Here is a 12,291-nt window from a genome sequence, read left to right as displayed (position 1 = left end):
AATCGAGACTCATCAGTCTTCAACTGTCCAATTTTGGTGAGCTCTTTTTCCTATTTGTAGTGTAGATGAGTGGTACCCGGTGGGGTCTTCTGCTGTTGTAGCCCATCCTCCTCAAGGTTGTGCGTGTTGTGGCTTCACAAATGCTTTGCTGCATACCTCGGTTGTAACGAGTGGTTATTTCAGTCAAAGTTGCTCTTCTATCAGCTTGAATCAGTCGGCCCATTCTCCTCTGACCTCTAGCATCAACAAGGTATGAATGCATCGATTAAAATAATTCAATTAAATTGGATTTTGAGTATACACTGAAATATTATGATATTAATATATACTATATAACTTAACTTTATGTTGTGTGAGACATGTTCTCTACGTATTCTTTGAACTCTCTCTTCAGGGTAATACCGATTGTCATATGACTAAAGAAGTGCTGCTCAAAATGAATTTGAGATTGTGTTTGTTGTTACCATGGTGACATGGAAGCTTTTTAACATTTTCAACATTATTCGAGTACCTTTGAATATCTTTATTGTTTGAGCTGAACCATCACTTACATCCAAAAAACATTGCAATAAGGAATTCACACCCCATGCAGCACAGACAAATAAAGATATTTTTAATGAAATCTGAGAGATTTATTTCCCTCCATTGACAGCTACACAACTATCTATTTAACGCTTAAAGTTCATAAAGAGAGAGTAAAATGTATCTACATGAATCGATTGGATTAGTCCAAATTTTATGAAGTGACTGGACCACTTTACATGATGAACAGATACTCTTATTCACTCTTTATTATTTCTATATTTGTGTTTCGAAGATTAACATGAACAACATGAAGCTGAGTAATTGATGACTTTTTTCACTTTTGGGAAAGTTGAGTAATTGATGACTTTTTTCACTTTTTCTCTTTGAGTGATATGGAAACTTTAACATATCATATGCATGACATGACCACATTATGAATAATGTTTCATTTGTGCTCATGCAAAAAAAAAAAGAACAATTCTGTAATCATTTATTTTCACAACAGACCACATAAATCACTAATTTAAGATAACTAACTAAATAAATAATATAAAATGTATTGCATATTGCAAACAAAAAGTAAAGGTGATAACATATAATACATAATTATCTTGGTTACTGGTCTATGTTTTTTTACTTAAACCAAGATGTACTTAATTGTCTTTAATTACGATATACTACCATTTCAATTTATTATTTGATACAATACACTTATTGTGTATGGACATGTTTCACATGTAATTCATATACCAAATTAATTTGCTGTAATTCACAAGTGATTTATATCACTTCACCTGATTCATAACAATTGCATTACAATTTGAACACAATATTGTACATAAGAAATAATCAACGGCTATCTGTGTATTAAACATTATTGATAATCAAAGTAAGATGTCTAGTGTTTAACTTTCTGCGCTGCAATAATCAAACAGACTTCAACCCTTTGAATATGCTTTATTTGAATATGCTTTGAATGTGCTTTTGAATATGCTTTTATTCCTGTCCGGAGACCTCGTGTCAATCACCGACTCCCACCAGCAAAAATAATACAACATTCTTATATAGCAAAGTTAACATGACATATTACTCATCATCATCATCATCATCATAATTTACCTCTAATATGATTCGTTCTACATATTTGCAAATTCATTCTCTGTTACAGATAAACCAAATTTAGACCTAGCAAATCATATGATTATTAGTTTGTTGATTACTCAATGTCATGGCTATTATATTAAGATAACCGTCTAGCTTGACTAAAGTTTTGTTTTTTTGTTTTTTCTTCTCTCAAATGTTAAATGTTAACCCTGCAAACTGTAAAACATTTGCTGTAAATTTTACAGTAACTTACTGCTGGATGCAAGTAACTTACTGTAAAAGTGTTTACAGTGTCAGTATTGTAATTTTATTTACAGTAATACAAATGTATACTGTATTAATATTTTACAGTATGAGAACTGTATGATTTGTTTTTCATTTATAGTACAAGTACCATATTTTAATTTACAGGAATAATACTGTATATTGTATTCATGAGTACAATTACTGTATTTTTATTTACAGTATTAGAATTGATTTCCTATTACATTATTAGATTTTTTTATGATTTAAGTTAAGCTTCATTTAAGTCAAACTTCATTCGCAGCAGTCAAGTTTTATTTAACACAAAACGCAAAATACACACAAAACAAAACAACCAGACAAAAAGTCAAACCAATTAATGAAATTAACAGCTGATTAACTGATGATTAACTAACAAAAACACTACAGCACTGTAACCTTTTTTTACCCCCAAAAATTCATACAATGAAATCCACGAGTTCTCAAGAATTTTTGTCATTAAAATACGCTGTTTAACTGTTTCATTGTTTAACATTAACTTTAAAAATTACATTTTACAAATGTGTTTGAATTCATCTTATGTCTTTGTGACATAGCTAAAAATTTAAACACGCTTAAAAGCAGAACAAGCCTTATAAAAATCAAACCGTAAAAACTTTTTGTATTGTTGTCGTCGGTTTATTTCAATAATTTTGCCAATCGAAGTCAACAAGCTTTCTGATGAAAGATGCCACAAGGGGATTTAGGCTAGCGATTTTTCTCTGGAAACTTATCTGTGATTTTGATTGGTTAATTAAAAAAAAAATTCTCACATATTATTGGCTGTTTACTAATGCTTATAATCCACATATTAATGCCTTATACTGTATGACAATACATTCCTTAATTGTGTTAACCTAACTTAACAACCTTACTAACTATTAATAAGAAGTAATTAGGAGTTTACTGAGGCAAAGGTTGTAGTTAATAGTGAGAATGGGACCCTAATATAAAGTGTGACAAAATAACCTAATATATTGGGACTATAGTTCTTTACTGCAACTATAAGGTTTCTACACTTTTTTTTGTGGATAAGAAAATCAGTTGATTACTGTTGTAAAGTATTTACTAATTCTAAGAGATAATGTGAAAAGCATACACACTGAACATGTGAAACTTGTTTCAGATTTGGCAATATCCTTTTTTTTTTATGTAGTAACATTTTTACAATAATGTTTTGTATATTTCCCTCTCTATTTTTTCATATGCACGTTCCATGGACAATTTTGTACTCATCTTCACATTCAAACAGCAGTACATTTGTGTTTGGGAACAGTTAAATAAAATGAATATTATTATTTTTCAGAACGATGTTCTCCAAAGGTTTTCTTCTCTTCGTGAACATTTAGGCGACAATCTTTTAACAGGTTAATGATTGAAAGAGGTGTACTTTATTTGAAGCTGTTGTCACCTCAAATCATATATAGCTAAAAATATCTTGAACAGCATGTGTAACAGGTGACTAATAATTGATACATATTAAGGCATTCTGGAGGTCAGTATTGGGCGGTCCTTGATGGCCTGACATTATAAAAAGAGATCTGTGTGCGCAGCAAAAAACACACAGGCAAAATGAAGATCCTTTTGCTCTTGGGATTGGTGGCTGTCGCTCTCTGTGAGCCAACCAGATTTGTGGGGTAAATTCTTAAACACTTTTCTCTGGTGAACCAAAAAATGATTACACTATGTGGAGCTAATATCCAATATGGTAAAGCATATCTCTCTCCACACTTCTCTAGCGATAAAGTCATCCGCCTGACACCTGCAAATGATGAACAAGTGACAACCATCATGGAAATGGGACAAAACGTCAAGGTAAAATGTAAACTCTAATTTAGATTTTGTTTCTTTTATTTCATGTATTCATATTTTGCACAGAAGCCCTGAACAGCAAAATTAAAAAAAAAAAAAACAAATTTGACCTTTTTGTTTTTAAAAACATTTCCATGTGGGACCAACCTTAGCCACCAGGTGGCACTATCAGCAAGCATAACATCTAAGTGAATTTTTGTTACTTATAGTTGAATAATATAATTACAATAACAGTAACACAAATTGAATGTAATGTTACAGCATCTTCTAATACAGTAAATCTCTCTATGCAATTAATATACCTCAAGATACAAGTATAATAGCATTTTTTTTCCATTGATGAAGGTCATTTAGAAATAACTCCACTTGTCAAACATTAGATATAAAACTATAAAGAAAAAAATAAGAAAATTACAGGGATTTTTGGTAACGCTTTATTTCGATAGTCCACTTTAGACATTCTACTAATCAAAAGAAACTCTCATTAGAGTATCAGTAGACTATCTGCTTAATATCTGCTAACACTTTATTTTGATGGTCCCCTAACATGCATTCTAGTGACTACAAGTAAATTTGCAACAACATGTTAACTTATTCTACAAACATGAACCCTAACCCAACAGTATACTAATATACTGACTGGTAGTTTACATGTACAGTAGTTGCAAAGTTACTTGTAGAATGCCTAAAGTGGACCATTGAATTAAAGCGCAACCATTAAAAAAATAAAGCGGTTCATGGCTTGAGGAATTTTGAGATCTACAGACTATACAAATCTATTGATTTTGAAGTATTCTATTGGGATTTCGTCAAGGCACATGGTTGCACATCCACAGTTTGAGTAAGTGTACATGCTGCACCCTCAGGTGGATTTCTGGAAGCCTGACAGTCCTGACCTTGTGACCGTTGGCATGAAGGTTGACATTCATGTTCCTGCAGCCCAGCTTGACATGGTCTTCACCATTTTACAGCAGAGTGGCATGGAAGCTAAGTAAGTATTTGACAAACTCGTACAGTACTGTAAGTCGCCTTAGACTTTGAAACAAACAACACATCTTCATACGGCATACAATGACATGGTACTCCAAAAGTACTAATCTTCACAGAAAGACAAGGTGAATTTCCCCTTTTTTGATATTCTTGGGATTTATTAGCTGGTGGTTTTTGCAGGGTCATGTTTGAAGATCTTCAGGAGGCTGTGGAGGGTCAGATGGACAACAAGAGGGCGACGAAAGCCCATGACTACACAAAGTACAACAACTGGGCGACGGTATGTGTGCCAGTTCACTCATAATTCCCCTTAAACTTTTTCTTTTTCTCCTTTCCAGGTGTGTAATTTGTTTGTTTGTTTTTTTAACTCACCTTCAGATTAATGACTGGGTGGTCTCCATCAGCGCTGCCAATTCTAACCTGATCAGCACGCAGGTGATCGGGAACACTTACGAGGGACGCCCCATGCATCTTCTTACGGTAAAGTCCTACTGTATATCACTTTACAAAACTCCCTTGTGTAAAAGTAGTACTCCTAAAATTCTTATTATGGAAATAATATACTTTCAAATAATACACATACGTGTGAATTGAAAGTAATGTTTGCATATTAAGTGCATGCAAATGTATGATAAATATATTAAATGTAGTTGTTCAAATGCTGACCTTTAGAGTGCGTTTTTTAAAAAGTAGGATTTAGATATTTATCTGTAGTTTACATAGGTATTTTCATAATAACTTCTAATGCATATGGTTAAAGAAATAGTTCACTTTGAAATACATTTTTGGTATATTTTACCTCAATGGCATCCAAGATGTACAGTAGGTGTCTTTATTTCCGTAGTAGTTAAAATTTTTATATTTTTAGGTCAAACCGTTCTTGCCTGTCAGTCATATAATGGAGGTCTATGGTCACCACCTCAAAGAGCATGCACAAAGAAGTCAAAATTAAACATGATTTAATGACTCGTAAATGTAAGTACACATTGATGCCCTAAGACACGAAACGAGCGGTTTGTGTGAGAAAACGAACAGTATTTATATTGTTTTTACCTCTTGTAACCACAGCCATGTCCAAGTGATCTGAGGGTGAGGACCAGTGTTGGGAGTAACGCATTACAAAAGTAATACATTACAGTAACATATTACTTTTTGCTGTAACGCAGTAGTGTAAGGCATTACTAATCAATTTTCAGTAATATTTTACTCGTTACATGTTCAGTGAGGCTTGTATTACAGTTGTATTACAGTGTATTGTCTGCTTTTACTTCTTAAAGGCAACAGACTATGTGAAAGTTTTAAAGCAGTCTTTTAGTGCCAGTTCAGAGCGGTCGCGTCTGTAACATTGTTTTTTCCTCATAAATGCGAACACGAAAACTAAAATAAAATGAATATTTTAGGTTCTATGGAGACTGGAGAGCCAACCCTTCCTCATCCGATTTGCGCAGTGTAATTAACAGAATTACAAAAAATCGATTTTGCCTCCTATTTTTTTGTCACGCATGAATGTGTGTCTTTTCCCTAATACTAAAAATAAAACATAGACTGATATTTGTCTAATGTCTGGAGTCCTTTAAGGAAGTAGCCTATATACGTTTCAATACATGTATTTTCTGAGAATTTTTATTTAAAGTTTTGACTGCAAATGTCATCATGTCCATAATGCTGGACTTCCCCAATTTTAAATAATTTATCCTCAACTAGTTTTGTGGTGTAGGTCTACGTATTTTATAATGTTAACTTCAAATAATACTAATAGCCTAATTTAAAGATAAGGTAGCATTGGATCTGGACGGTAAGGAGAATAACGCTGGAGTTGGAAGAGGTGTGTCGCGATTCTGTAGGTTCGTTGATCTGAGTCGTGTGGCGAATCGCGATTTCGGTTTCATATTGCATATCGTTACAGTCCAAAAGTTAAGTTCTACTTAGTTATTTTGGTGAAAGTAACTAAAAAGTAATACATGAGTAATGTAACGCATTACAATTCTGGGACAGTAATATTGTAAGGTAATGAATTACTTTTAAATAACAGTAACAAGTAATACCTAATGTATTACAGTTTGGAAGTAACTTGCACAACACTGGTGAGGACGCTGGAAGTGATCTGTGACGCGGTTGTAAAAAAATTCAACGTTGTCTGTTGATATATTAAAATCGTCTTCCATTGTGATTTCCGGTACATCTAAATATGTTTAGATCTTAACTGTGAAAGGTAACGCTTCTGAAATCTCTGTGTAAAACACGTAAAAGTGGCGAGAGATCACTTCCGGCGCTTTCCGGCGCTTGCACAGACCAAAGCGCCCTCGCCCTCAGATCACTTGGACGTGGCTGTGGTTACAAGAAGTAAAACGATATAAGTACTGTTAATTTTCTCAAAACAAATTGCTCGCTTCGTACTTACATTTACGAGTCATTAAATCTTGTTTAATCTGAACTTCTCTGAGCATGCTCTTTGAGGTGGTGACCATAGACCTGCATTATTTGCCTGACAGACAAGAACGGTTTGACCTAAAAATATCAAAATTGAAAGTACTGTGGAAACAAAGACACCTACACCTTGGATGCCCTTGAGGTAAGCTAAAACATACCAAAAATTTATTTCAAAGTGAACTATCCCTTTTAAGTGTACTGCCGAATGTCCTGAAAAGTATTTATTACGGTGGCCGGGAGAGATCAACGTGTGAAACTGAAGAAAACACATGCAAATAGAAAAAAAAAAAACACTAACAAATTAATAAAACATCTTCTTCAGTTTTACAACACACATGTGCTCCAAATACTCACAACTCAAGCAAATACATGCATTAACACGCTGCAAATAGAACAGAACACAAAGAAAATGTTTCCAGGGGACCCTAATAAGTGACGAACCTGGCAATGCATCAAAAAAGCTTTGCACTTTCTACAGTTGGGGTGCACTTCTTTTTCACAAGGGAACTGTATGATCAAGTGAGCACCTGATATATGACAATTTTGAGATTACCTGCATTGATTACAATATGAAAACATTGTTAAACTCAATACTAAATATGGTTAGTTTAAACAATAAAAACACTTGACATCTTCCAGATTGGAAAGAACACAGGCTCTGCTAAGCCAGCTGTCTTCATGGACTGTGGCTTTCACGCCAGAGAATGGATCACTCCTGCTTTCTGTCAGTGGTTCGTAAACGAGGTACAGGATAAACCATTTGTTTTTGAATGAATGTCTTTTAGAGATCTGTGAATCTAAACTTAATTGTACTCATGGTCAGGCTGTGTCCACCTATGGAAGTGATCCTGAGATGACCAACCTTCTCGATACAATGGACTTCTTTGTTCTGCCTGTCTTCAATGTTGATGGCTATGAATACACCTGGTCCAATGTAGGTTCAAAACATTTGTGTTACCAAAATATATTATTTATATTGTGCAGTAAATGTATATATGCTCTGGCAATACAAGACAAAAGTTACTGAGTCATGAACTGGCTTTTTAAATTTTATTGTATTGTTGTCTGAGGTCAACTTATGACGTTCGCTTGGTTTTTGCATTCAAAAACATTTGAGCCTACCTGAAAAACGCTCGACTGAACACTTGGTAGTAAGTGCCCACTGCTGTGAGTGGATAACAGTTTTGCATATTATAATGAGTTTCGACTCACCCGTCGATGCACTTGGGGGAAATTGTTTTGAAAACGTCCAATGTTGTAAAATGGCAGCCGGAATGATTCGACCCTGAGTCCGTGTGTTGCACAATTCCTGTCAGATCCAATATAGACGGCACAGCACCGTTCTTTACTAATCGGTCTGTTCCAGTCTTGTTTACAAAACAATCCTCAGTGAAATGAAGCGAACAGACGGTTTTACCTCATCAGCTGGAACGTTATTAAAAATAAAGTGTATCCATGCAGTCCTATTGGAATCCAGAGGAAGCTTATGCTGTGTGTTCTTCCACAACCAGGCGCTGGCTGCACAATATTTTGTATTGCTCGGTAGCTCGAATTGGTAGGCGGGGCTAAACCGGCCATGTTGAAGTAGGTGTTGATCTTTTTCTGCGGGGGTGGGTTCTTCTTTGACATCATAGTTCCCCACTTTGAAAAACGAGTCGTTTCCTGAGGCTGGTGTCAATAAAAGCTTATATTGGACTAACAAGGACGTTTCCAGGTCTGAAACTTACAGGATATTCTTATAATATAATGACCTCTTAGATGTCAAAAGATTTCTCAGTTCATCACCCCTTTAAAAGTATTTCAGTTTTTCTTTAGCCAGCGTTAGCATTTCCGTTCTTCCTGTTTTTACTACTTTCAGTGCCAAAACATGAAGTTAGAAACAGTTTTCATCTAGAAATAAACATGATCATCTCTTGAGTTTTATGTAAATTACACTAACAGTAGTCATTTTGAATTAATTCCCTTACCTGTCCAACACAAAAGGGATATGCATGGGTAGGTTTAGTGTAGGTTTAGCTGTGGTGTGTATTATACGTTTGGTTAGGATTACTGGTGTGGGGTGTATTGTGTATTACACACAATAAAGTGTGTGTCAAATGTAACACAGTCTCATCCCAAAAAGTCATATAACTGACGTCTTGGGGCGTATTTTGACCATACGTCAATATCCGCCTTTTTAGGGCCCCCTTAAACGTCGGTAGATGGCGATCCCGGGCCGTCATACAACTGACGCTTTACCTTTAACGTCAGTTAGGTGACGGGTTAGGTTTAGGGTTAGGTTTAGGTCTGGGGTAGAGTTAGGATTCCATAACCTCATCTACCGACGTTTAAGGGGGCCCTAAAAAGGCGAATATTGACGTATGGTCAAAAGACGTCCCAAAACGTCAGTTATATGACGTCTTGGGATGAGACCGGGTTGTCAAATGCACGTGAAAACTGCGTATCATATGCACGTATAAAGTAATTTCCGCGTATAAATTGTGCGATAAACATAATGCGTTGAGATCACGCTACAAGAGAGTGAAAGTGAAGAGTAAAAAATAATGATGTGAATTTTTTTTTTATCATATAGGACAGGATGTGGAGAAAGACTCGATCCAGGAACAGTGGCTCCAGCTGTATCGGTACTGACCCCAACAGAAACTTTGATGCTGGATGGTGCAGTGAGTACATGCTTCCTATTAAAGCTTTTGCGATTAACTAAGGGTATACTAGAAGTCAAGAGTCCACATTGTCAATTATTCCTTACACAAAGTATGCCGTTAACGTTCCAGCCACTGGAGCTTCCAGCAACCCTTGCAGTGAAACCTACTGTGGAAGCAGCCCAGAGTCTGAGATTGAGTCCAAGAATCTGGCCAACTTTATCCGCACCAACAAGTCTATCATCAAGGCCTACCTGACTGTCCACTCATATTCCCAGCTGCTCCTCTTCCCCTATTCCTACCAATATGGCCTGGCTGCTGACCACTCAGAGCTGGTACCTGTTCATAAACATTCATATGATGTGAGAATTTGTTTGACTGACCTGAGCCTTAACTTAACTGAGCCTTTTCTTTCTTGGTAGCTGAGTGTTTCTCAGGGAGCTATTTCAGCTTTGAGCGCCCTGTACGGAACCAGATACACTAGCGGCCCTGGTGCTACGACCATCTGTGAGTATAAAGTCCAAGATAAAAGCTCTGATCCAAACCTATGAAGTGAGCTGCCTGCTTCCATCTAGTCATCTATCTCACACAAATAATGCGAATGTACATTTGGCTAGGCATCTTCTAACTTGAAAGGAAACTCACAATTCGCAGCTGATTCCAAAATATGTTAGCTTGTTGCTAAGCTAACAATGCTAAGCTAGGATTTTCGTATTGACTTTTGGAGAAAACATTCTGTGACCAACTATTATTTCCCTCTGAGTTTAGGGATAACTCATGCGTAGGGTTATGATTAGGGGTAGGGATATGGTTAGGACGATCAACAAAATATGTTGATCCACAAACTTGTCTGTCTTGTCAAAATCGCCTGCTAACGTGTTAGTGTTTTTGGCCTATTAAAATGTCATCCCTCTATAACAAGCTTTAAGCATAATAAATAAAAAAGCACATAAATATGAGAGAAATAATTTGCAATCAAGCTATAAACTATATTATAGCTAACTATAAACAGCTCATTAGGTTTTGTAACAGGGAATTTCAGTGTTTTCAAAGATATTGTAGTCACTCGTATATAATTAAATATATTATTAATATTAATTATTATTAACCTCATAACTTTAAACAGTGGTTCTTAAACTGTTCATTAATTTCAGATTAAATCAAACCATCCAGCTATAGTGCTCTATTTAATAATAATAATAATAATAATAATAATAATAATAATAATAATAATGCATTTTATTTCATGGCGCCTTTCAGAACACCCAAGGTCACCTCACAAGAAATATACAAAAATATTTGAACAAGCTATATTAATTTTTAACATATATTATAATATTAACTATTAATAATATATTAAATTATTATATATTGTTTAATGTTTTATAAAAAAAATATTTATATTATTATTCCTATACATTATATGGTAAATTCAATTTTTTAAAATAAAAATGTACTCATGGTGTAGCCTACAATCTGCGAGTGCTGTGTACTACATATACAGTTTGACAAAGAAAACGTTATTTCAGATCGGGAGCCATTTTGCAGGTAGTGAGCAGATTTTTGGTTTTCACTTTATTTTGATGGTCCCTTTAAAACATTATGTTGACTATAAGTAACGTTGCACTTACATGTGTACTAGCTCTCATTAGAGTATTAGTGGAGTATTAGTAGACTGGTAGGGTTAGGGTTAGAATAAGTTAACATGTAGTTGCAAAGTTACGTATAGTCAGTAGAATGTCTGTTGGAGGAGATCACAATCAAGTGTTAGCAGATATTAAGCAGTCAGTCTACTTACACTTTAAAGAGAGTTAGTTGAGATGTAGTTGCAAAGTTACTTATAGTGAACAGAATGTTCAAAAGGGACCATCAAAATAAAGTGTTACATATTTTTGCTAACGTGTGCTTCCCTAAACACGTGCTTTGTCACTGCAGACCCAGCTGCTGGTGGCTCTGATGACTGGGCTTATGACCTGGGTGTGAAGTATTCATACACCTTTGAGCTGCGCGACGAAGGACGCTACGGGTTCCTGCTGCCCGAGTCCCAGATCCAGCCCACTTGTGAGGAGACCATGCTGGCTGTCAAATACATCGCTAGCCATGTGCTCAACAACCTGTACTGAGAGGGAGCTGTCTGGGAGAAAGCCTTGTGAATACAGGATTGGAATGTGGCTATGCATTCTTTGACATCAAATCATTGCAAATCTCAGAATACCATGATCAGTAAAGCAATAAATCTCAAAACGTCTGTTTGTTGAATAATATATAATACAAAGTATAAGATGATATGTACATCCATATATAAATTTATACCATCCAAAATATACACTGCATGGTGCTATATAGTATACATATATAAACATTTGCAAACAAACAAGGCTTGATATTTTGGCAGAAATAACCATGTATGAAGTCAGTTCCCCTTAAGTTTCAAGTTTCAAAATTCAGAACTGCTGATCCTCTAACAACAGACATTTTGTCTTAATTTTTAACAAAATACATACAT

General features: G+C 35.2%; 1 protein-coding gene across 1 annotated transcript; it reads left to right on the top strand.

The window, feature by feature from the left end:
* The first annotated feature begins 3,375 nt into the window (after positions 1 to 3,375).
* On the top strand, positions 3,376 to 12,048 carry cpb1 (carboxypeptidase B1 (tissue)). The gene is made up of 11 exons (XM_039666518.2): positions 3,376 to 3,548; positions 3,651 to 3,726; positions 4,590 to 4,714; positions 4,894 to 4,993; positions 5,092 to 5,193; positions 7,783 to 7,887; positions 7,967 to 8,077; positions 9,716 to 9,806; positions 9,918 to 10,120; positions 10,208 to 10,292; positions 11,721 to 12,048. The coding sequence occupies exons 1-11, from the start codon at positions 3,484 to 3,486 to the stop codon at positions 11,906 to 11,908; spliced, it is 1,251 nt and encodes a 416-aa protein (XP_039522452.2). The 5' UTR covers positions 3,376 to 3,483; the 3' UTR covers positions 11,909 to 12,048.
* The last annotated feature ends 243 nt before the right edge of the window (positions 12,049 to 12,291 follow it).

This window comes from Pimephales promelas, chromosome 22 (assembly GCF_988280905.1).
Source record: "Pimephales promelas chromosome 22, fPimPro1.hap1.1, whole genome shotgun sequence".
Lineage (NCBI taxonomy): Eukaryota > Metazoa > Chordata > Actinopteri > Cypriniformes > Leuciscidae > Pimephales > Pimephales promelas.
The sequence above is the reverse complement of the archived record's forward strand: the minus strand, read 5'-3'. Positions and strand labels throughout refer to the sequence as shown.

What these genes read in the sequence shown, in the direction of transcription:
- cpb1 (XM_039666518.2), top strand. Translation starts at nt 3,484, where the DNA reads ATGAAGATCCTTTTGCTCTTGGGATTGGTGGCTGTCGCTCTCTGTGAG. An exon ending in AAATGGGACAAAACGTCAAG is followed by an intron (nt 3,727 to 4,589) that starts GTAAAATGTAAA and finishes CTGCACCCTCAG; the next exon opens with GTGGATTTCTGGAAGCCTGA. An exon ending in CCCTGGTGCTACGACCATCT is followed by an intron (nt 10,293 to 11,720) that starts GTGAGTATAAAG and finishes TTGTCACTGCAG; the next exon opens with ACCCAGCTGCTGGTGGCTCT.